General features: G+C 44.6%; 1 protein-coding gene across 2 annotated transcripts in view; it reads left to right on the forward strand.

Annotated features, from left to right (window-relative positions):
* LOC106572010 (ras-specific guanine nucleotide-releasing factor RalGPS1) overlaps positions 1 to 26,093 on the forward strand; it is a 284,633-nt gene that overhangs the window by 234,566 nt on the left and 23,974 nt on the right. For both annotated transcript variants that reach the window (XM_014145707.3, XM_014145728.3), the window contains exons 10-11: positions 4,128 to 4,221; positions 20,082 to 20,149. In XM_014145707.3, the coding sequence (XP_014001182.1) occupies positions 4,128 to 4,221; positions 20,082 to 20,149 (162 nt within the window). The remainder of the gene's footprint in view (positions 1 to 4,127; positions 4,222 to 20,081; positions 20,150 to 26,093) is intronic.

A 26,093-nucleotide genomic window follows, 5' to 3' on the forward strand; every position in this document is an offset into this window, starting at 1 on the left:
CCCTGGCCACGTCTGCAGTCCTCATGCCTCCTTGCAGCATGCCTAAGGCACATTCACGCAGATGAGCAGGGACCCTGGGCATCTTTCTTTTGGTGTTTTTCAGAGTTAGTAGGAAGGATTCTTTAGTGTCCTAAATTAAGCTGTTAGTGTCTTAATGACCGTTCCACAGGTGCATGTTCATTAATTGTTTATGGTTCATTGAACAAGCATGGGAAACAGTGTTTAAACCCTTTACAATGAAGACCTGTGAAGTTATTTGGATTTTTACGAATTATCTTTGAAAGACCAGGGTCCTGAAAAAGGGGCGTTTCTTTTTTTGCCGAGTTTAGTATATACCAGTTAGTGAAGGGTTTCCTTATTGTCAGATTCACCCCCTCAGCCACAATCACCCACAGACACCCTCAAATCTCAAATACTCTCTTATCGATGAAGGGATTTTCAAACTACTGAGCCCAACTGAGCTGAACTGAGGTAAACTGTACTGCACTGGCCTGGCTGGAAAGGACATATTAGATCCAGCGCAGTTTTATTCAGGTCAGCATAATAGTGTTAACACTAGAACCGCCAACTGCCACTGACGTTTGATTTTGTAAAGAAAATAATCCTGAGTGCCGCAGCGGTCTAAGGCACTGCATCGCAGTGTTGTGGCGTCACTACAGCCTGGGGTTCGATCCCAGGCTATGTCACAACCAGCTGTGACCAGGAGTCCGATAGGGCGGCGCACAATTGGCCCAGCATCGTCCGTGTTAGGGGAGGGTTTGGCTGGGGGGGCTTAACTTGGCTCATCGCACTCCAGTGACTCCTTGTGGCGGGCCGGGCACCTGCAGGCTGACTGCGGTCGTCTGTTGAACAGTGTTTCCTCTGACACATTGGTGCAGTTGGCTTCCGGGTTAAGCAGGCGGGTGATAAGAAGAGCGGTTTGGCGGGTCATGTTTCGGAGGACGCACTCAACCTTCGCCTCCCGAGCCCATTGGGGAGTTGCAGTGATGACAAGATCGTAATCACAATGTTGGGGAGAAAAACTGGGTTAAAATTACCCATTTCCAAATTAACACCGCCAAGACAATGTGCTGTAGGATGTTGGTACCCAGCCAGGCTCCAAGACAATGTGCTGTAGGATGTTGGTACCCAGCCAGGTTCCAAGACAATGTGCTGTAGGATGTTGGTACCCAGCCAGGCTCCAAGACAATGTGCTGTAGGATGTTGGTACCCAGCCAGGTTCCAAGACAATGTGTTGTAGGATGTTGGTACCCAGCCAGGCTCCAAGACAATGTGTTGTAGGATGTTGGTACCCAGCCAGGCTCCAAGACAATGTGCTGTAGGATGTTGGTACCCAGCCAGGCTCCAAGACAATGTGTTGTAGGATGTTGGTACCCAGCCAGGCTCCAAGACAATGTGCTGTAGGACGTTGGTACCCAGCCAGGCTCCAAGACAATGTGCTGTAGGACGTTGGTACCCAGCCAGGCTCCAAGACAATGTGCTGTAGGACGTTGGTACCCAGCCAGGCTCCAAGACAATGTGCTGTAGGACGTTGGTACCCAGCCAGGCTCCAAGACAATGTGCTGTAGGACGTTGGTACCCAGCCAGGCTCCAAGACAATGTGCTGTAGGACGTTGGTACCTAGCCAGGCTCCAAGACAATGTGCTGTAGGACGTTGGTACCCAGCCAGGCTCCAAGACAATGTGCTGTAGGACGTTGGTACCCAGCCAGGCGCTAAGACAATGTGCTGTAGGACGTTGGTACCCAGCCAGGCGCTAAGACAATGTGCTGTAGGACATTGGTACTCAGCCAATGTCGCGCTAATGAGTCTCTCTCTCCTCACTGAATGAATGACAAATGGGTAATAATTGTGCACATTACTTCACAATTGAATTGAAATTAGGCCCAACTGAATGATAAGGAGTGTGACGAGGTTGATTTAATTTTGAGACACAATAGTGTGATGATGAGTTTGTTATGCCTATTTATCAGCAGCAAATCATTTGACTGCACACCTTTGTAAACAGAAGCTGTTATGGGACTGTTTGATTTACTATAACTCTATTACTAATCAAATGTATTGTAAGGGAAACGAAAACATGCTAAATGTTGCAGTAGTCTTTTAGAATAATGCAAAAGATCTCCTTGACTCTATACAGGGAAGCAAACAGCCCACTGAATGATTGACACATGGATGACAAACTACACCCTAACTAAACCAGAACAACTTTACACATAATAAAATATATATATACATATATACACATATATATATATATATATATATATATATATATACATACATACATACATACATACATACATACATACATACATACATACATACATACATACATACATACATACATACATACATACATACATACATACATACATACATACATACATACATACACACACACACACACACAAGATTAAATTGACAATCTGGTGAGCGACAATATTAGGCCTAGCAGTTGTCAAATTGTACATGAGGAGATGGGCGGCATCTTGTAATCGAGAGAGGCAGGGAAAGGAGCATCACTTTATCAAATCCTCCTTCAAAGTCAAATATTTAGATTTTCTATATAGTAGCTGAAAGAGTATGTTCTGCAGTTTCTATGACACTTACCTTTGTCAAATAACTCAAAATTCTGTGTGCAGTACAACCACAAAGCGCCAAAGATGTGTGATGACTGTGGACCCAAAAAGTGTAAAGAAAGACTAGATTTGATTAATTCGTGAAGGCACTCTGGGTATAATGGCACAATAGTGTCTGATACAATCAACAAATTACTTTTTTATATCTTGTCATGAATATATTTCCACAAATATTTATTTATGCAATTCATCATTTACAATTGTTAATGCACTGGTGCTTCTCTTTAGGAATACTGTAAATAATTTCAGCTGCACACCTGACTGGTTATATTATCTTTTTAGTTTCTACTTTGTCAAAATAAGCTCTAACTGGACTTTTAGTTACTATAACTCTCTTACTAATCAAATCTATAAGTGAAGTTGATCAAATGGACTACACTGCGATGTTTTTATCGTAATAGAAACTGAACTAGGCTATAGGCCTACGCTTTTCCTGTGACTTGGTAGAATTATACAAAACATATCATTTGACTCTATGTAATTGATATCTGATGCATATGCTAAAGGAAAGCCCGGCAACTTTCTCAACATTCTTTAGAGGGTACTGCTAGACCGAAAGGCCAGGCTGGTTCTAGTGTTAAACGGTATGAATGTTCCCTCAAGCCTGTATGATGGTAGTCCTGCTGTCCTTGCATGTACATCATCTTTAGTTTGCCTGCTTTGAAGATACTTTTAGTTAGGCAACGCTGGCAAGAGCAAGCAAATGTTTACTCCTCATTTCTACATTGGAACAGATCTCAGATCCAAGATGTCTCTTCTATTGCAACAAGACTGAGCTCATGAACCCTAAAGTGTTGCAATAATGTTTATGAAAGCCCATCAAATCCTGGCCTGGCATAAGACTTTTACATTATATATGAAATGCTGTGCAGAGTAAAGAACAAGCACAGTGAACCGGAGGAGAGGTTATTAATTCCAGTTGGACTGGGCCACGCTGCCATGGCATCATTGTTAGCGGAGTTGGTTTAAATAAAGTAAATCCCTCATCGACGCACACAGAGCTGAGCGGCAAGGCCAATGCCAGCGAGGTTCCGAGAACTTCCCCAGGGCTCGAACAAAATGGCAACCGCATGGGGCAGAAATGCACACATGTACAACCTTAACCCCCTACAACAGCTGGTAACAGCATTAAAATGCAACCACCAAACCGCCCAGTGTTCGCCCCAGAGCTTACACGTCATGTCTCTCACGTACTGCCGGCTAGGCGCTAGCCATTTGCTTCACTCGGACCAGACTTTGAGGAGAGAACGGGGGAAGGATTACCCAGACTTCTCAGATGTTCATTTGCGTTAGAAGTAGAGTGCTGCTGATTAGATGAATTAGGAGACTGTTGCCAATGGGAGGGGTTAGGAGGAGACTGTTGCCGATGGGAGGGGTTAGGAGGAGACTGTTGCCGATGGGAGGGGCCGATGATCTTGTCTTACTGTCTGTTTTTTGTCTTTCTGCTACCCTCTCTCCCTCCCCCATACCACTTCCCCCCTTCACAGATCACCTGGTGACCCTCCCCCATGTTCAGAAGTATTTAATGTCCGTGCGCTATATCGAGGAGCTTCAGAAGTTCGTAGAGGACGACAACTTCAAGTAAGTGGGAGTCCGCCCCACCGTCTCGCCCACCAACATACCTTTCTCACACACACACACACACACACACACACACACACACACACACACACACACACACACACACACACACACACAGGCGGGGGGGGGGGGCTGTGCATCATGACAGGAGAGCTCATTCCTCCAGTGGCTCTAATGAGTTCTTCAGGCAATGTTGTAGATAGAGTCTGCCTTGAGGGAGCGCGACCAAGCGTGGCCCCGGAAGCGCAGCATTTCTAACGGGGGCTTGATTTAAAGCCGGAGCCAGCTCCAGGAGCTCAACTGTGAAAGACATGCACTGCTGGGACTGACAGGGGAGTCCCAAGATGGAATCTTATGGATCGTTTCGTTTTGGAGCCAGTCTTTTTTTATTTTTTTATTTTTTGCGACTGAATTTTTCGGTGGTCGGCAGTCTGCTCGCTCAGAATTTGTTGTAATTATATCAACACGGTGTTACGTTAACCCGACCTCCAGACATTTTAATTAGGCTAGTAAATATTAGGGCTAATAAAACTGCTGGAAATTGTTTTCATTGATAACATTGGATTTACTTCGAGTGTTTTAGGATTAGGTTTATTTTCGTCTTAAAATTAAAAGCCGTAACAAAAAGCATGTGGGGTCTGAACTACTGAATCCTATGTTACTACGTGAAGGACTGCAGTACAAGTGACAGTTTCATTGAAATTCTTACCACCATGAACTGATCACTATGGACTATAAGGTCTTCATCTCCAAGTCCTTTATTAGGGTAGTATAGGACCATTGTTTGGCTTTTCAGAAGTGATGACAGTAGTGTGTCCTGGGCAGAAGGAGTTGGCATGACCCAGTACTGATGACAGTGGTCTGAGAAGTAATCTAACCCCATACAACCAGGTTTATAAATCAATATTCTGCTCCCTTTGTGTCCAGAACACTAACACCGTACTGTACAAATAAAACTAGTGTCCAGATTATGAACACCGTACTGTACAAATAAAACTAGTGTCCAGAATATGAACACTGTACTGTACAAATAAAACTAGTGTCCAGATTATGAACACCGTGCTGTACAAATGAAACTAGTTTCCAGATTATGAACACTGTACAAATGAAACTAGTGAACATTCACTGTGGTCTACTGTACTGTAGACGATCGAGCATGACAGTCTCTGTCTCACTCTCTGTTCTAGACGTCAAAGAGATGGAGAGGCCGCCGCTCCTCTCTATACAAAAGGGATGATTTAAAGGGGCAATCAGCAGTTGAAACGATAACACAGCATTTCCCCCGCCCCTGTTTCTGTAAAAAGCTGTTCATGAGGCTGGAGAAACCACTCTCAAATAGACAGAGCTATGGATGCAAGGACTGACCATCCATGATATCTAAATTATAGTTCGAACCATGTTTTGAGGCTATATGGTGTTTGTTTACATTTACTTTGTTTACAAACATTGGAATTAAACAAGCTTATATTTGGGGTTCTAATGGGGTACGGCAGTTGAACTAAGTTTATGAGGCATTTATAAATTATATTCTTCAAGAATCAATAGGTACATTTTTTTTAAGTCCAAAAATGAATGTAGCAACTGCAGATTGCAGCTTTAAATGATTACAGCTCATTAGACTAGAGGACGGTGTTTAGATCCCCGGCATTAGAGATTAGCCAAGAGAGGATCTCCTCCGCCAGGGGGATGACAGCGTACGTTAACATTGGCGCCCGCCAGGCACAGCGCTCTCCCGCTACATTTCAGTTAAGTACGATATGTTTGTGGAGAAAATGTAAAGCACATGTCACGAAACGTTTTTTAGACTCTCAGCCGTGTTCTAGTAAAGATAAATATTATTGCAAGCATAAACCTCATCCCCATGTGCCATAGAAAACAAGCGTAGTTCAACAGCTGTGTCCTCTCACAGCTGTTGAGAAAAACTCACCCTCAGAGCTCAGCCTCATATGCACTCTTCCTGCTGATGATGAGTTAAATATGAAGTCCGGCTTGTTTTGAGAGACTCTCTTGGTAGGTGTCTTTGAGCTGTAAAGGCCTACATTCCTACTGTAACCAACCTGTCATTGATAAGACTGACTAGAGCTCCGGAGCGGCGGAAACACGTCTGTCTATTGCCCTTAGGATGCCAAGTTCGATTCTCGCTCAAGAACCTTGCAATGGCCGCCCGAAACGCCACAAAACTTTGATATGGCCGCTAGGGTCTTTACAAAAGTAACACCTTACGTAATCAGATTTCTTTTTTGTTGTTGGGTAACTAGTAATGTAACGCGTTTCTTTTTCAAATTGGGTAATATAATAATAGTTACTTTGTCAAGTAACCTAGGGTGCGTGTGTACATGTGGGTCCGTGTACGTGCAGTCTAACCAGAACTGGCGGTTTCGAGAGAAAGATTTTGAATGGAAAGATAGGATATCTGTACAGATGTTTGACTTGCAGTGTACACTGAGTGGACATAATATTAGGAAAATCTTCCTAATATTGAGTTGCACCCCCTTTTGCCCTCAGAACAGCCTTAATTCGTCAGGGGGCATAGACTCCACAAGGTTTTGTAAGCGTTCTATAGGGATGCTGGCCCATGTTGACTCCAATGCTTCCCACAGTTGTCAAGTTGGCTGGTAGTGGATCTCCACTCCAAATAGCTCGTTCCGTCTCATCGCACAGATACTCAATTGGATTGAGATCTGGTGTCTGGGCAGGCCACTGCCGTAAGCTGATTTCACTGTCATGTTCGTGGAACCATTCCTGGACAATCCTAGCCTTGTGGCATGGGGGCATTATCCTGCTGAGAAAAATCTATTTGCAGGTGGATACACTGCTGCCATGAAAGGATGCACCTGATTGGCAATGATGTTCGGATATCCTGTGGAATTCAAAACGTTGCTCCGCTTTCATCAAGAGGCCCAATGTGTGCCATGGAAACATACCATCACACCACCACCACCAGCCTGCAATGTTGACACGTAGCATGATGGATGCATGTACTTGTGGTTTTCTCCAAACGCTAGTCCTCTCATCAGCAGAAACCAGGATTCATCAGACCAGCCAATGTTTTCCAATACTCCAGTGTTTTTGTTCCTTAACCCACTTCAACCACAGGTTTTTTTTATTTTTTATTTTTTCTGAAGGAAGTGGAACTCTCTAAGGTCATTGGCTGCCGTACCCCATTCATGTCAAGGTACGACAAGTTGTGCGTTATTTTATGGGTCTTTGGACACCAATGTTGTACTGGACTGTCAGTTGACTAACTGTAAAATTGTCAGCCTCCTCTGTCCTCTTTCATCAATGACCTGTTTTCGACCATTGGCCTGCCGTTGACTGGATGTCCTTTGGGTGGTGGACCATTCTTGATACACACGGGAAACTGTTGAGCGAGAAATCCCCAGCAGCATTGCAGTTCTTGACACACTGTAAACGGTGCGCCTGGCACCTACTACCATACCCAGTTCAAAGGCACTTAAATCTTTTGTCTTGCCCATTCACCCCCGGAATGGGGCACACACACACAATCCATGTCTCAATTGTCTCGAGGTTTAAAAATCCTTCTTTAACCTGTCGTCTCCCCTTCATCTACCCTGACATCAATGTGACATCAATAAGGGATCCTAACTTTCACCTGGTCAGTCTGTCATGGAAAGAGCAGGTGTCCCTAATGTTTTGTTCACTCAGTGTATTTGGCTAATTTAAGCACAGATGAAAAGAGAAACTAGTGAATGTATCATGAAAGATCATGTATCGTGAAAGTAACACAAAATAACATAACGAGTTATATAAGGCGTTACAATGCAAAGTAATATTGTAAAGTAACACGTTACTTTTGTTAAATGTAACACTGGGTGCAATGCACACGGACATCAGCAGATCTGTTGGCCTTCAGATTCTGTGGGCAGCTTGGACCCCAGCAGATCTATTGGCCTTCAGATTCTGTGGGCAGCTTGGACCCCAGCAGATCTATTGGCCTTCAGATTCTGAGGGCAGCTTGGACCCCAGCAGATCTATTGGCCTTCAGATTCTGAGGGCAGCTTGGACCCCAGCAGATCTATTGGCCTTCAGATTCTGTGGGCAGCTTGGACCCCAGCAGATCTATTGGCCTTCAGATTCTGAGGGCAGCTTGGACCCCAGCAGATCTATTGGCCTTCAGATTCTGTGGGCAGCTTGGACCCCAGCAGATCTATTGGCCTTCAGATTCTGTGGGCAGCTTGGACCCCAGCAGATCTATTGGCCTTCAGATTCTGTGGGCAGCTTGGACCCCAGCAGATCTATTGGCCTTCAGATTCTGTGGGCAGCTTGGACCCCAGCAGATCTATTGGCCTTCAGATTCTGAGGGCTGTTTCACATATCCTAACATGAGCTACCATTGCAGTGTCATGACAACCTTATATCTATGTCTGTATGCAATATTGTCTCAATGAAAAACACATGGCAATAGTATTACTCTTTAATGTGAAGAATATTTATTACCTACGGCTATGTTCTTCTTTTATCCATTTTTCTGTGTTACAACTTTTGAAGGGTCTGTTGAAATTACCACCAGGGACACCTGAAGTCAATATTAAATTAATCATTCTTTATTATCAGCAAGCTGGAGAGGTTCCAACAAAAGTAATGCACCATAGTACAAGTTGGTCGGGAGCTCTGCCGGGCAGTCCTGTTAGTTCTCTTATATACTGCTTACACAGACAAGTTATATTTGCATGATTTACATGAATTCATAATTAATTCATCATTAACTTTTGGTTCATGCACGTGACCGACCAATACCTCACGAGGCCTCTTCTTTCCAAGCTGAGACCTTGAAACTGAGATATCCCTTTCCATTCTCAAAACAATGTTCTGGGCGTACTTCCAAATTGCTTATACTGATGGTGAGGGATTCCTCCCAGGCACGATCAATCAATCACTTGCATGAACCCAGTCGCATTGGTTATTAGAAAAGCACAAATATAAAATGTTCCTTCACAGGTCACTCAAATTATCGCATTTCAGAGAATCAAACTACTGCATTAAAACGTATTTCTTTCCCCTGGAGAATGCAAGCGGTGGGTGTACATTCTACAACACGTTTGCACACTTTTTTAGGAGCACCGCTCAAAATATACAACTATACTGAACAAAAATAGAAATGCAATATGTAGTGTTGGTCCAATTTTTCATGAGCTGAAATAAAAAATCCACAAAACTTTCCATATGCACAAAAAATATTATTTTTCTCAAATGTTGTGCACAAATGTGTTTACATCACTGTTAGTGAGCATTTCTCCTTTGCCAAGATAATCCATCTACCTGACAGATGTGGCATATCAAGAAGCTGATTAAACAGCATGATCATTACACAGGTGCACCTTGTGCTGGGGACAATAAAAGGGCACTTTAAAATGTGCAGTTTTGTCACCCAACACAATGCCACAGATGTCTCAAGTTTTGAGGGAGCGTGCAATTGTCATGCTGAATGCAGAATTGTCCACCAGAGCTGTTGCCAGATAATTGAATGCTGCCTCCAACATCATTTTAGAGAATTTGTCAGTACTTCCAACAATCCTCACAACCTCAGACCATGTGTAACCATGGCAGCCCAGGACCTCCACATCTGGCTTCTTCACCTGCGGGATCATCTGAGACCAGCCACCCGGACAGCTAATGAAACTGAGGAGTATTTTTGTCTGTAATAAAGACCTTTTGTGGGGAAAAACGAATTCTGTTTGGCTGGGCCTGGGCCTGGCTCCCTAGCCATTGCTGCACCCCTGCCAAGTCATATAAAATTCATAGATTTGGGCCTAATGAGTTTATTTCAATTGACTGATTTCCTTTTATATGAACTGTAACTCACTAAAATCTTTGACATTTTTACATGTTGCGTTTTTATTTTTGTTCAGTATATAATGTTGATATTGTGGATAGTCAGTCCTTGCATCCATAGCTCTATGAATTAGTGTTTCAATTTTTCCAGCTCAATCTCTCAGCTTTTTACAGAAACAGTGGCGGGATTTGGCTTTGTTATTGTTTAAACAGCCGATTGCCCCTTTAATGTATACGGTGCATATAGCTGTATTTTAATGTATACGGTGCATATAGCTGTATTTTAATGTATACGGTGCATATAGCTGTATTTTAATGTATACGGTGCATATAGCTGTATTTTAATGTATGCGGTGCATATAGCTGTATTTTAATGTATACGGTGCATATAGCTGTATTTTAATGTATGCGGTGCATATAGCTGTATTTTAATGTATGCGGTGCATATAGCTGTATTTTAATGTATACGGTGCATATAGCTGTATTTTAATGTATGCGGTGCATATAGCTGTATTTTAATGTATGCGGTGCATATAGCTGTATTTTAATGTATACGGTGCATATAGCTGTATTTTAATGTATGCGGTGCATATAGCTGTATTTTAATGTATACGGTGCATATAGCTGTATTTTAATGTATACGGTGCATATAGCTGTATTTTAATGTATGCGGTGCATATAGCTGTATTTTAATGTATGCGGTGCATATAGCTGTATTTTAATGTATACGGTGCATATAGCTGTATTTTAATGTATACGGTGCATATAGCTGTATTTTAATGTATGCGGTGCATATAGCTGTATTTTAATGTATACGGTGCATATAGCTGTATTTTAATGTATGCGGTGCATATAGCTGTATTTTAATGTATGCGGTGCATATAGCTGTATTTTAATGTATGCGGTGCATATAGCTGTATTTTAATGTATACGGTGCATATAGCTGTATTTTAATGTATACGGTGCATATAGCTGTATTTTAATGTATGCGGTGCATATAGCTGTATTTTGCTGCAGGGAACACATCTGGTTCATGTTCTATTTTCCAATGGGTTTTTTTTTTGCTGTGGTGCGTCATCAACTTTTTATGTGTAGCAGAATATATATATATTTTTTTAAATCAAAATATTTTGTTTCCCACAACCTTTTCCATGGTCTCCTGTGTACAGTACACAGTACAAATCTATCTATTGACCTGTTTTCCAATTATATGGTTATGACATGTTAATGTTTCTCAGCCTTCATGAGGATATCATGGATTTAACACCGTGTTAGTTGCAGGCTTCACCACTGTTTTAACACCGTGTCGGGTAGCAGGCTTCACCACTGTTTGAACACCGTGTCAGGTAGCAGGCTTCACCACTGTTTGAACACCGTGTCGGGTAGCAGGCTTCACCGCTGTTTTAACACTGTGTCGGTAGCAGGCTTCACCACTGTTTGAACACCGTGTCAGGTAGCAGGCTTCACCACTGTTTGAACACCGTGTCGGGTAGCAGGCTTCACCGCTGTTTGAACACCGTGTCGGTAGCAGGCTTCACCGCTGTTTGAACACCGTGTCGGTAGCAGGCTTCACCACTGTTTGAACACCGTGTCGGTAGCAGGCTTCACCACTGTTTTAAAGGGACTTCTATTTCTGTCATGGCTTCCTGTAACTCTGCCTCCGTAGCTGTTGGAAACACACACACCTGGTTCCCATATCCAGCACTGCAGTACAGCTTGTCTACTTTTCTGTTCAATGTGGCCTGGGGAGGTTTCTGTGTCATCAGACACTCTCCTGGCATGTGAGAGAGATGTTGGTGGAATTGGAACAGTGGATGAAGGGCCGGATAGAACGGGATGGCCCCATTTCCAAAAAATGTAGGGAGGGATGGAGGAGACAGGTGGGTTTGGGGGGGACGGCAGTTTTGTGGTGAAGGTTGTGGTAACCATCCGGACCGGTGGAGGGGGTTCCAATGTGGTAACCGTAGTGACGGTTGTCTGCGATCCTCCAAGGTGAAGTGACCCCGACTCAGCCTCAAAGTCCCTTAGCAACCAGAGAGAGAAAGGGGGCGCAAGAGAGAGCCCTTGATCTTTGTCCAGATGCCTTCATCCTTCCCTCAGCCTGCTGCTTTCCTCAGCACTGACCAACCTGGACCCTCCCTCTCTCTCTCCATCCCTCTCTCCCTCTCTCCATCCCTCTCTTTCCATCCCTCCCTCCTCTGTCTGTTCTTTGAATGCATTGTAACTTTCCGTCCTGAGGGAGAGAAAAAAGACTGTCTGGGTCTGCTTTCCTTAGGAAAGTTCAGTGGTCTGGTTCAGACTGTGGAGGAGTTCAGTGGTCTGGTTCAGACTGTACCCAGGGCAGGTTACAGTGGTCTGGTTCAGACTGTACCCAGGGCAGGTTACAGTGGTCTGGTTCAGACTGTACCCAGGGCAGGTTACAGTGGTCTGGTTCAGACTGTAGCCAGGGTAGGTTACAGTGGTCTGGTTCAGACTGTACCCAGGGCAGGTTACAGTGGTCTGGTTCAGACTGAACCCAGGGCAGGTTACAGTGGTCTGGTTCAGACTGTAGCCAGGGCAGGTTACAGTGGTCTGGTTCAGACTGTAGCCAGGGCAGGTTACAGTGGTCTGGTTCAGACTGTAGCCAGGGCAGGTTACAGTGGTCTGGTTCAGACTGAACCCAGGGCAGGTTACAGTGGTCTGGTTCAGACTGTAGCCAGGGCAGGTTACAGTGGTCTGGTTCAGACTGTAGCCAGGGCAGGTTACAGTGGTCTGGTTCAGACTGTACCCAGGGCAGGTTACAGTGGTCTGGTTCAGACTGTACCCAGGGCAGGTTACAGTGGTCTGGTTCAGACTGTAGCCAGGGCAGGTTACAGTGGTCTGGTTCAGACTGTAGCCAGGGCAGGTTACAGTGGTCTGGTTCAGACTGTAGCCAGGGCAGGTTACAGTGGTCTGGTTCAGACTGTAGCCAGGGCAGGTTACAGTGGTCTGGTTCAGACTGTAGCCAGGGCAGGTTACAGTGGTCTGGTTCAGACTGTACCCAGGGCAGGTTACAGTGGTCTGGTTCAGACTGTACCCAGGGCAGGTTACAGTGGTCTGGTTCAGACTGTAGCCAGGGCAGGTTACAGTGGTCTGGTTCAGACTGTAGCCAGGGCAGGTTACAGTGGTCTGGTTCAGACTGTAGCCAGGGCAGGTTACAGTGGTCTGGTTCAGACTGTAGCCAGGGCAGGTTACAGTGGTCTGGTTCAGACTGTAGCCAGGGCAGGTTACAGTGGTCTGGTTCAGACTGAACCCAGGGCAGGTTACAGTGGTCTGGTTCAGACTGAACCCAGGGCAGGTTACAGTGGTCTGGTTCAGACTGAACCCAGGGCAGGTTACAGTGGTCTGGTTCAGACTGTAGCCAGGGCAGGTTACAGTGGTCTGGTTCAGACTGTAGCCAGGGCAGGTTACAGTGGTCTGGTTCAGACTGTACCCAGGGCAGGTTACAGTGGTCTGGTTCAGACTGTGGAGGAGTTCAGTGGTCTGGTTCAGACTGTAGCCAGGGCAGGTTACAGTGGTCTGGTTCAGACTGTACCCAGGGCAGGTTACAGTGGTCTGGTTCAGACTGAACCCAGGGCAGGTTACAGTGGTCTGGTTCAGACTGAACCCAGGGCAGGTTACAGTGGTCTGGTTCAGACTGTGGAGGAGTTCAGTGGTCTGGTTCAGACTGAACCCAGGACAGGTTACAGTGGTCTGGTTCAGACTGTAGCCAGGGCAGGTTACAGTGGTCTGGTTCAGACTGTACCCAGGGCAGGTTACAGTGGTCTGGTTCAGACTGAACCCAGGGCAGGTTACAGTGGTCTGGTTCAGACTGAACCCAGGGCAGGTTACAGTGGTCTGGTTCAGACTGTAGCCAGGGCAGGTTACAGTGGTCTGGTTCAGACTGTGGAGGAGTTCAGTGGTCTGGTTCAGACTGAACCCAGGACAGGTTACAGTGGTCTGGTTCAGACTGTAGCCAGGGCAGGTTACAGTGGTCTGGTTCAGACTGTACCCAGGGCAGGTTACAGTGGTCTGGTTCAGACTGAACCCAGGGCAGGTTACAGTGGTCTGGTTCAGACTGAACCCAGGGCAGGTTACAGTGGTCTGGTTCAGACTGTAGCCAGGGCAGGTTACAGTGGTCTGGTTCAGACTGTAGCCAGGGCAGGTTACAGTGGTCTGGTTCAGACTGTAGCCAGGGCATGTTACAGTGGTCTGGTTCAGACTGTAGCCAGGGCAGGTTACAGTGGTCTGGTTCAGACTGTACCCAGGGCAGGTTACAGTGGTCTGGTTCAGACTGAACCCAGGGCAGGTTACAGTGGTCTGGTTCAGACTGAACCCAGGGCAGGTTACAGTGGTCTGGTTCAGACTGTAGCCAGGGCAGGTTACAGTGGTCTGGTTCAGACTGAACCCAGGGCAGGTTACAGTGGTCTGGTTCAGACAGTAAAAATAGAAAGAAAGAAAAACCTCTTGAATGTGTAGGTGTGTCCAAAAATGTGATATTTTATTTATTCTTATTTTCATTCTTATTTTCATTCTTATTTTTATTATTTTTTATACATTTGCTAACATTTCTCAAAACCTGTTTTTACTTTGTCATTATGGGGACAGGTTTTTTTTTTTTTTTTGTAACGTAACAAAATGTGGGAAAAGTCAAGGGGCCTGAATATTTTCCTAATGCGCTGTTTGTCACAGCATTAACTATAATACAACGTTTTATGGAGGAGAATTCCTTTCAACTATTCGTCATGACCCACTTTCAAAAACAACCTGATTGAAATAATTGTATTTTCCAGAAGAGCTGGGTCTTACTGTAATCACTAGCAGTTCTGGGGGGGGGGGCAGTGCCCCTGTGACAACAATTTTGGACCACCTTGTGGCCCCCCTAAATGTGGAGTATGAACACATTTTTACATAACAAATTTTTGCTATCGTTCTTTTTTTACATCCGTTATTAGACAGTGGCAACGCGGAACATGGTCTTTTGCCTGCTAATGCCTGCAATGCAGTGAAGAAAACGATATGACAACAATAACGTCTAATGTAACTGGCCCCTCTAACAGTACAACTGGCCCCAGCTTGGCCCCCCCCCCCCCCCCCCCCCCAGTTGACGGTAATACACACACGCACATGTTTAATTACATTACTGTGTGTTTGTGTTAGTGTGAATATGTGCTTTTGGCAAAACTACATCCAGTGAGTTATGAGTTCTTCAGGCAGCCCAAAATACTTTTTGAAAATAGTTTTTGGGGTTAAACCTTGACAATACAGTAGTTAGCCTTTGTCTGTAATTTAGTTTGTCTGTCAGTTAGACTAACTGATAGACAAAGACTAACTGACAAAGACTTTGTCTGTAATTTAGTTTGTCTGTCAGTTAGACTAACTGATAGACAAAGACTAACTGACAAAGACTTTGTCTGTAATTTAGTTTGTCTGTTAGTGTTTGTCTGTTATCAGCATGCTTTGTTTGGGTTTTATTTCATTTAATATATACAAATGCATTTGTCAGAAATGTACTGTTTACTCCGGGAGAAACGGCATGGATAGTTTTGATATTTGTGTGATTTTATAAAGCGTCAATCAGCAGTTGAAACGATAACAAAGCCCCTGAATGCAAGGACTGACCATCCTTGAGACCAACATTTTAGTTTTAACTATGTTTACTTTATAACAAAGCTTATATTTTGGCTTCTGATGGGGTACGGCAGTTGTACTAAGCTCATAAGTTATATTCTTCAAGAACCAATGGGTACGTACTGTATAATTTTAATTTATAAACCCCCCCCAAAAAATGTATGTAACAACTGCAGATTGTTGTTTTTTTAAGAGCTGCTTTTTCTCACTTCACTAATTGAAACCTTCCTCATTTGGACCCACGTTACGGTAGTTCTTCACTGAAATGTCCCTAACCAGGAAGTCATCTGCACCTAACAAGTGATTTATCTGTATTTCTGGACCTGTCAATATCAACACCATTCCAGTAGTGATAATCTAGTAGAGTTGTAAACGTCAGATATGCGGTGGAAAGCTCTGAATTGAGTTTACGGTGCACCCTTTTGGCTAGGTCGTTGCGTCGTAACAGAAGAGCCTGTGGTGTCACCGCTGAACCACGGGTTGGCCACACATGTTGTTGTTTATACCCACGACACTGACTGTTTATCTGGATAGCTTCTGTCCGACAAACATCCGAGTTGTGCCCCTCAGGCCTTCCTATCAAATTGTTTATGCTTTGTTTGCCATACGATCTTCATTGAATTCCCTTGACATGTGCTTTTAGTTCTACCATTTACCCCTGTGAGGGAGCGTTTAGTTCTACCATTTACCCCTGTGAGGGAGCGTTTAGTTCTACCATTTACCCCTGTGAAGGAGCATTTAGTTTGACCATTAACCACTGTGAGGGAGCGTTTAGTCCTGCCATTTACCGCTGTTAGCGAGTGTTTAGTTCTGCCATTTATCCCTGTGAGGGAGCGTTTAGTGCCTCCATTTACATTACATGTACATTTTAGTCATTTAGCAGACGCTCTTATCCAGAGCGACTTATAGTAGTGAATGCATACATTTCATTAAAAAAAAATGTTTTCCCGTACTGGTCCCCCGTGGAAATCGAACCTACAACCCTGGCGTTGCAAACACCATGCTCTACCAACTGAGCCACACGGGACCCTGTGAGGGAGCGTTTAGTTCTACCATTTACCCCTGTGAGGGAGCGTTTAGCTCCACCATTTACCCCTGTGAGGGAGCGTTTAGCTCCACCATTTACCCCTGTGAGGGAGCGTTTAGCTCCACCATTTACCCCTGTGAGGGAGCGTTTAGCTCCACCATTTACCCCTGTGAGGGAGCGTTTAGCTCCACCATTTACCCCTGTGAGGGAGCGTTTAGCTCCACCATTTACCCCTGTGAGGGAGCGTTTAGCTCGAACATTTACCCCTGTGAGGGAGCGTTTAGCTCTACCATTTACCCCTGTGAGGGAGCATTTAGTGCCACCATTTACCCCTGTGAGGGAGCGTTTAGCGCTACCATTTACCCCTGTGAGGGAGGGTTTAGCTCTACCATTTACCCCTGTGAGGGAGCGTTTAGTGCTACCATTTACCCCTGTGAGGGAGCTTTTAGTTCTACCATTTACCCCTGTGAGGGAGCGTTTAGTTCTACCATTTACCCCTGTGAGGGAGCGTTTAGCTCTACCATTTACCCCTGTGAGGGAGCGTTTAGCTCCACCATTTACCCCTGTGAGGGAGCGTTTAGCGCTACCATTTACCCCTGTGAGGGAGCTTTTAGTTCTACCATTTACCCCTGTGAGGGAGCGTTTAGTTCTACCATTTACTCCTGTGAGGGAGCGTTTAGCTCTACCATTTACCCCTGTGAGGGAGCGTTTAGCTCCACCATTTACCCCTGTGAGGCAGCGTTTAGCTCCACCATTTACCCCTGTGAGGGAGCGTTTAGTTCTACCATTTACCCCTGTGAGGGAGCGTTTAGCTCTACCATTTACCCCTGTGAGGGAGCGTTTAGCTCTACCATTTACCCCTGTGAGGGAGCGTTTAGCTCTACCATTTACCCCTGTGAGGGAGCGTTTAGCTCTACCATTTACCCCTGTGAGGGAGCGTTTAGCTCTACCATTTACCCCTGTGAGGGAGCGTTTAGCGCTAACATTTACCCCTGTGAGGGAGCGTTTAGTGCTACCATTTACCCCTGTGAGGGAGCGTTTAGTGCTACCATTTACCCCTGTGAGGGAGCGTTTAGTGCTACCATTTACCCCTGTGAGGGAGCGTTTAGCTCTACCATTTACCCCTGTGAGGGAGAGTTTAGTTCTACCATTTACCCCTGTGAGGGAGCGTTTAGTGCTACCATTTACCTCTGTGAGGGAGCGTTTAGCTCCACCATTTACCCCTGTGAGGGAGCGTTTAGTGCTACCATTTACCCCTGTGTGGGAGCGTTTAGGTCCACCATTTACCCCTGTGAGGGAGCGTTTAGCTCCACCATTTACCCCTGTGAGGGAGCGTTTAGCGCTACCATTTACCCCTGTGTGGGAGCGTTTAGCTCCACCATTTACCCCTGTGAGGGAGCGTTTAGCTCTACCATTTACCCCTGTGAGGGCGTGTTTAGCTCCAGCTATGACGGGGGTTAATGTATCTTGAACCACAGGGGAACATTTTGTAAATCGCCCAAAAGGAGAGTCAAAAGCAGCAATGTTTACCCCATTTCCCCTCTAGCTTTGTTATGCTGATGTTACCTGTCATAGAACCCTAACATGGTCTAATGGCTCAGTAAGTTCTTTAAATACCTCCCTTTAAATACCTCCCTTTAAATACCTCCCTTTAAATACCTCCCAAGTGGATGTATAGGATTGGTAGCAAATTATCTTCTGTATACCCACCGAGTGAACATGTTAACCCTCATACTACCGACTTGGGTCATTTTGACCCCAGAGTCATATTTTTTTTTACCATAGCCCAAAGGTGGTTTATTCAAATTGTTCATTACTTTGTCAATCAACTTCTTCGCAAATCTAAATAATGGATGTGTCTCTATCAATATGGACTTTTTAAAAATGCAAGTCCTGTGGCGCCATTTTAATAGCAGACAAAAACACCTAATTCCGCCTATAGTAATTGGATAAATAGGACCTTTATTTGAATCCAGGTTTCTCTGGAGACATGATAAGTTATCCATACCACCATAGGGTGGAGGGGAACCTGTATCAGTGATTTTTACCAGTTAGACAGATCACCTGAAGAGATGGAGTATCATATCTACTCGTCTATGGTTAAAACTGGTTATAACTGGTTATCGCTTTGTACAAAATAAAAGATGACCTTACAGATATGCTTAGTTGCAGTCAAAACCGCTCATAAATCAGTCAGTGGTATGAATACTAGGTAGACTTATAATCCAGAAACCAGCTACCCTCAATGTATACATTGTGCTGTATTGGTGGGTATTCTCAGAAAAAATTTGTTATTCTACAGGTAATATTATATAAATACCAGATTTCCTATAATGTCCTCCAATACTCTATATGTGCAACTTATGGTATTTGTGTTGCTATAACATTTGGTTTAAAGTGACTTTGAGGATTATTTGGGCATGATTTTTGAGCCATCCTGCCCTAGACCCTGCCAATCAAATCAAATTTTATTTGTAACATACACATGGTTAGCAGATGTTAACGTGAGTGTAGCGAAATGCTTGTGCTTCTAGTTCGGACCATGCAGTAACCTAACAATCCCATTGTTTCACTAGTGGGTTAAGTAAATGAAGAAAACTAAGCCATATTTTTGGTCATTGTCTCCCAGGATCAATGCATTTAATCACTTTTTGTGTATTTCAAATGTTGCTGGAAATATGACCAAATTAGTATTTACTTCAAAATTCTAAAAACTAAATGATACTACATTCAAATGATGGTAAATGTGGATTGTACTTTCTGCATATTAAAGTAAACATTTGTTTGTTTTACAGAATATGCTAATTAACAATACTTTTGCTAAATCTTTTTTATTTATTTATATATATCTCATGATGTTTTGATAAGAATCAAGTTTATATTCTTATATGATTGCTGCTTTTTCCAATAGTTTCTAGTTTTAGTATTTCATGTATGTAAAATATGTTGGTAGTATGAAGATGAAGTATATAAAATCCAGAAGTGATAGGATCTACTTTTTTTGTTGAGGTCATTTGATCAAAAATGTAATTGAAGCGTCCCGTTCCAGTTACAGCCTTCACATGTGGCAAAGAGGAGTTTCTTCCTCTTCTGACAGAGACCCCACTTGTTTGTTTTTTTTAGCAAACTCCAAACATTTCATTTGTTTTCAGATTGTGTAATAGAATAAAACACAAGCTTTGCTTTGACTTTTATCATCCATTTCCCCCTGGCAAGGATTTCTGTCACACATATTAATATAATACTCCTACTGAAAGGGGAGACATTGTTATCCATTGCTATGGGCTTATAAATAGGGCTCATTCAAAAGCTATGATATCACAAGCTATGGTGAGTGACTCAAGCAGTGGATTTGAGGTATATGAATAGTGAGTGTCCTCCGGTTGCTGACCACATGGTTGTGTTGTTGCAGGCTTTCTCTGAAGATTGAACCTATGCACGGCTCCCCGCGCATGGCCTCATCCAAGGAAGACCTAGCAGGTAAGACCCGTGTGTGTATCTGTGTTTGTGTCCTCTGTTTAAATACTATTGGGTTTTAGAGCCTTGTACGCACATCCCTTTCCTTCTATCCAACCTTTCACGTCCCCTTTCCTTCTTGCCAACCTTTCACGTCCCCTTTCCTTCTATCCAACCTTTCACGTCCCCTTTCCTTCTGGCCAACCTTTCACGTCCCCTTTCCTTCTGGCCAACCTTTCACGTCCCCTTTCCTTCTAGCCAACCTTTCACGTCCCCTTTCCTTCTGGCCAACCTTTCACGTCCCCTTTCCTTCTGGCCAACCTTTCACGTCCCCTTTCCTTCTGGCCAACCTTTCACGTCCCCTTTCCTTCTGGCCAACCTTTCACGTCCCCTTTCCTTCTGGCCAACCTTTCACGTCCCCTTTCCTTCTGGCCAACCTTTCACGTCCCCTTCTAGCCAACCTTTCACGTCCCCTTTCCTTCTGGCCAACCTTTCGGGAAGAATGCCTTGAAAAAGAAATGAAAAAAAAAAAGCAAGGATAAGCACCGAGCAAACTCAAAATAATAAAGTTTCATTAACTTTCCTCATCCCAATACATTTGGGGTTGGCTGTGCCCTGCAGATGACCCTCAAACTGTGAGTTGGGAGCGGGCGGGGGGGCGATACCCTGTCCCAGCATGCAACGAGGCTTTCAGCTTGGCCCCACCTGAGTGTTTACACCGTGGCAGAATGAGATCACTGGCTACCAATCCCGGCAAACCTCTCAGGGTTGAGTTATTGCGGGGCCCTGGAGGGCCGGCGAGGGCCAGCCCTGGTTGAGTCATTCCATTTGGATTGGAGGGAGAGGGGGAAACAAGCACAGCACTGGCCTGGCTGCTCCAGAGTGGGTTGAAACAACACAAGCAGGCCATTCCCCCCCCCCACCTCCACGCCGACCCGTTCAGAGCGAAGACGTCAGTCTTCCTCTCTTTCTCTTTTCACTCTTTCTTGTACAACCTCTGTCTCTTTCACTTGGCTTCTATCTCAGCCCCTCTCTTGTCTTTCCCACTGTACTCTGAGGTCATCTATAGAGTCAGGATGTTACAATAATTATCCAACATGTTATCTGAGTTTAATCCACGTCAAGGGCAGCAGACAAAATAAGCAGTGATTTTGAAATGCTCCATGTGGACAGATGTTACAGGGAATGGTTCCTTTCCTTGATTTCTTGACCTTCCTTTACTTTCCTCTGTCTATTGACCAGGACAGTGTTAAGGGTGATGTAATGGGGTTGGAATTGCTCCAGAGGGATGTGGGTTGGGGGAGTAGAGAGAGCACAGAATGGTGAAAAAAAAAAAAAAGGTTGGAGGGGGGAGTGTGTGTGTGAGACGACTCTTCATTCACAGGGAGTAGACAGTGATTGCGTGTAGGCTAAACAATGGCAACATTAAATCAATTGACGGATACCTTCCGTTATGAAGTTTTGGAGGTTGGAGGGGGTGTGTGTGTGTGTGTGTGTGTGTGTGTGTGTGTGTGTACACAGTGTCATGAAAAAGTATTTGCTCCCTTTCAGATGTTCAACCAAAACCGAATATTATATACATGGAACCTTAGTAGACAAATAACACAACATTTTCATACTTTTTTTCATTTATTTAATAAGCAAATTTATGCAATACCAAATGCGCCCTTTCACTCAATAACTGGGCATTCTACTTTTAGCTGCAATAACTCCAAAGCTTCCTGTAGTTGTTGATCAGTCGCTCACATCGCTGTGGAGGAATTTTGGCCCACTCTTCCATGCAGAACTGCTTTAACTCAGAAACATTTGTGTGTTTTTGACCATGAACTGCTCATTTCAAGTCCTGCCACAACATCTCAATCGAGTTTAGGTCTGGACTTTGACTAGGCCATTCCAGAACTTTATTTTCAGCCATTCTGATGTAGACTAGGATCTATTTAACCGGTCGTGAGGTTTTTTTGTCACCCTTGGTGAACATAACTCAGAGAAAATACATATGACATGTGGCATTCCACAAGGTTCCATTTTGGGTCCGGTACTGTTCAGTGTTTATATATGTTACCCCTTGGCAGCATTATCAGAAAGCACAGCTTTGATTTTTCACTGCTACACAGACGATACACAACTTTACATTTCTGTATCACCAGAGGATTTTAGCTCCACGGATAAATTATTTGACTGTATTAGTGATTTAAATACATGGATGGCTCACAACTTCCTCCAGCTAAATTAAGACAAGACCCAGGTACTTATTGTTGGAGTCAAAGCACTCAGAGAGAATTAGGTCTCACATTTTAATTCACGGGCAATAAAGATAAAACACCAGGTTAAAAAAAACCTAGCTGTTATTTTAGATTGTTAACTCAATTTCGAATCACACATTAGGAATGTGAACAAAATAGCTTTTTACCACCTGAGGAACATTGCCAAGGTGCAGATGTTTCTCTCTCAGGCTGATAGAATTAATTTGAAGATTCTTCTATTGGTTTTTAAATCAACCCATGATTGTGCACCCCAATACATGTCAGACATGCTTTTAAGTTCTGTACCCAGTAGATTCCTCTGGCACAGGTCTTTTAACTATCCCAAAGCCTAGGACCAAGAGGCATGGAGAAGCAGCCTTTAGTTACTATGCCTCCAGCCTACCAGAGAACCTCAGGGGGACCAAGAGGCATGGAGAAGCAGCCTTTAGTTACTATGACCCCAGCCTCTGGAACAGCCTGCCAGAGAACCTGAGGGGGGACAAGAGGCATGGAGAAGCAGCCTTTAGTTACTATGCCTCCAGCCTCTGGAACAGCCTGCCAGAGAACCTGAGGGGGGACAAGAGGCATGGAGAGACAGCCTTTAGTTACTATGACCCCAGCCTCTGGAACAGCCTACCAGAGAACCTGAGGGGGACCAAGAGGCATGGAGAAGCAGCCTTTAGTTACTATGACCCCAGCCTACCAGAGAACCTCAGGGGGACCAAGAGGCATGGAGAAGCAGCCTTTAGTTACTATGACCCCAGCCTCTGGAACAGCCTACCAGAGAACCTGAGGGGGACCAAGAGGCATGGAGAAGCAGCCTTTAGTTACTATGACCCCAGCCTACCAGAGAACCTGAGGGGGACCAAGAGGCATGGAGAAGCAGCCTTTAGTTACTATGACCCCAGCCTACCAGAGAACCTCAGGGGGACCAAGAGGCATGGAGAAGCAGCCTTTAGTTACTATGACCCCAGCCTGCCAGAGAACCTCAGGGGGACCAAACTGTGGACATTTTTAAGAGATATTTTATGTTTGTGTATTAAATATTTCAATTTTTATTTTCATTGTTTTTCTTCTTTTTTTTTCTTCCTGTGAAGCACATTGTGTTGTCTGTCTTTTGAAATGTGCTATATAAATAAAGCTTGATGTGATTAGTGTGTTCTGGATCATTGTCTTGCTGCATGACCCAGCTGCTTTTCAGCTCACGGATGGATAGCCTGACATTCTCCTTTAGAATTCTCAGATTCTGAGCAGAATTCATTATTGTGAGAGACAGATCAACAACTGCAGGAAGCAGTTACCAGCCTGCCATTCTTCCCAAAGAGAAAAAAGAGGGCTAAAGGAATGGGAACAATGCATTATGGGTAGGGATAAGTATGGTACAGCATGTATTTAATACAAACAAAGGAATAAAGGGAATGTTTAAGTCAATGTCTAAAGTGTTTTATGTGGGAACTTTTACTATGTTTTATTCTATTTATATCAACTGATGGAGAAGTTTGAGAGGATTCAGAGAACATTTGGTATGGAAGCATACTGAGGCTGAACACGTGCTATAGAAATAGCCGTGTGTAATCCACAGTCGGTTAATTCCAGAGAATTCCCGTTTTAGTATTACGTTTTATTTGAGTTCACTGTCACACAATGAACCCGGACGGGGACAGCCAATGGTGAAGACACTTCCTTCTGCGCTCATTAAGGAAGCAGCTAAAAGTAGTCTAATAGCAGTGTTGCCATCACTCAGCGACCAGACCCCAGGAATGTAACAAAAGACTATCTTTTTTCCATGTCCCAGTGGTCTAATCTCAGCGGCCAGGGACCTAGTTTATGGGGATGTATTTATCTGGGTTGCCACGGTAACCTGCAACTTCTGTTTTCTCCCCCTCCTTTTTTAATTTATTTATTTATTTATTTATTTTTCTAACACGTTTTATTTTCATTACAAGACCAGAACGAAATGTGAAGGATATTCAGATTTATAGCTTGATTACCACATCGAAACAGACAAGTAGGAGCAACCAATGCTGTTGTTTCTGAACAGGACTGTAAGACTGTGGTAGCACACTGAACTCAAGCCTATTGATTTTAGCTTAGGAAGCTAATGCAAGCCTTCAGATTTCAGCCAAGGTTAGTCATTATCACATGAGCATGGTTCACTGAACAGACTCTGTAACATGAGTGAAAAGAAACACTTTGCCACAAAAACAAATAGTAATGTTACCATCTTGCCATTGCAAAAAAAGCCGGACATTATGTATAGTAATGTTGTTAAGCAAGCAAAACGCAGGAGGACTTGGAGAGTGTTTGTTACCTAAGCCCTTCCCGTATTGTTGACACCTTTTATAGATTACTGGAATTGTTTTGTGATATCGATATTCAAAAAGGGGAAATTAATGAATTGCCAAAGGGACTGGAAACATTCCTGACAGACAACGTGAAAATATATAATCAAGTGGCCGTGCCCCATCAAGGAAGAATTAGAGTTTCCCATTGAGGAAGAATTAGGGTTTCCCCATCGAGGAAGGGTTATGGGTTTCCCCATCGAGGAAGGGTTATGGGTTTCCCCATCGAGGAAGGGTTATGGGTTCCCCATTGAGGAAGGGTTATGGGTTCCCCATTGAGGAAGGGTTATGGGTTTCCCATCGAGGAAGGGTTATGGGTTTCCCCATCGAGGAAGGGTTATGGGTTCCCCATTGAGGAAGGGTTATGGGTTCCCCATTGAGGAAGGGTTATGGGTTTCCCATCGAGGAAGGGTTATGGGTTTCCCCATCGAGGAAGGGTTATGGGTTTCCCCATCGAGGAAGAATTAGGGTTTCCCATCGAGGAAGGGTTATGGGTTTCCCCATCGAGGAAGGGTTATGGGTTCCCCATTGAGGAAGGGTTATGGGTTCCCCATTGAGGAAGGGTTATGGGTTTCCCATCGAGGAAGGGTTATGGGTTTCCCCATCGAGGAAGGGTTATGGGTTCCCCCATCGAGGAAGGGTTATGGGTTCCCCCATCGAGGAAGGGTTATGGGTTCCCCCATCGAGGAAGGGTTATGGGTTTCCCCATCGAGGAAGGGTTATGGGTTCCCCCATCGAGGAAGGGTTATGGGTTTCCCATCGAGGAAGGGTTATGGGTTTCCCATCGAGGAAGGGTTATGGGTTTCCCATCGAGGAAGGGTTATGGGTTTCCCATCGAGGAAGGGTTATGGGTTCCCCCATCGAGGAAGGGTTATGGGTTCCCCCATCGAGGAAGGGTTATGGGTTCCCCCATCGAGGAAGGGTTATGGGTTTCCCATCGAGGAAGGGTTATGGGTTTCCCCATCGAGGAAGGGTTATGGGTTTCCCATCGAGGAAGGGTTATGGGTTTCCCCATCGAGGAAGGGTTATGGGTTCCCCCATCGAGGAAGGGTTATGGGTTTCCCATCGAGGAAGGGTTATCGGTTTCCCATCGAGGAAGGGTTATCGGTTTCCCATCGAGGAAGGGTTATGGGTTCCCCCATCGAGGAAGGGTTATGGGTTCCCCCATCGAGGAAGGGTTATGGGTTCCCCCATTGAGGAAGGGTTATGGGTTCCCCCATTGAGGAAGGGTTATGGGTTCCCCCATCGAGGAAGGGTTATGGGTTCCCCCATCGAGGAAGGGTTATGGGTTCCCCCATCGAGGAAGGGTTATGGGTTTCCCATCGAGGAAGGGTTATGGGTTTCCCCATCGAGGAAGGGTTATGGGTTTCCCCATCGAGGAAG

Source organism: Salmo salar, chromosome 01, assembly GCF_965601325.2.
Source record: "Salmo salar chromosome 01, fSalSal1, whole genome shotgun sequence".
In the NCBI taxonomy this organism is placed as follows: Eukaryota; Metazoa; Chordata; class Actinopteri; order Salmoniformes; family Salmonidae; genus Salmo; species Salmo salar.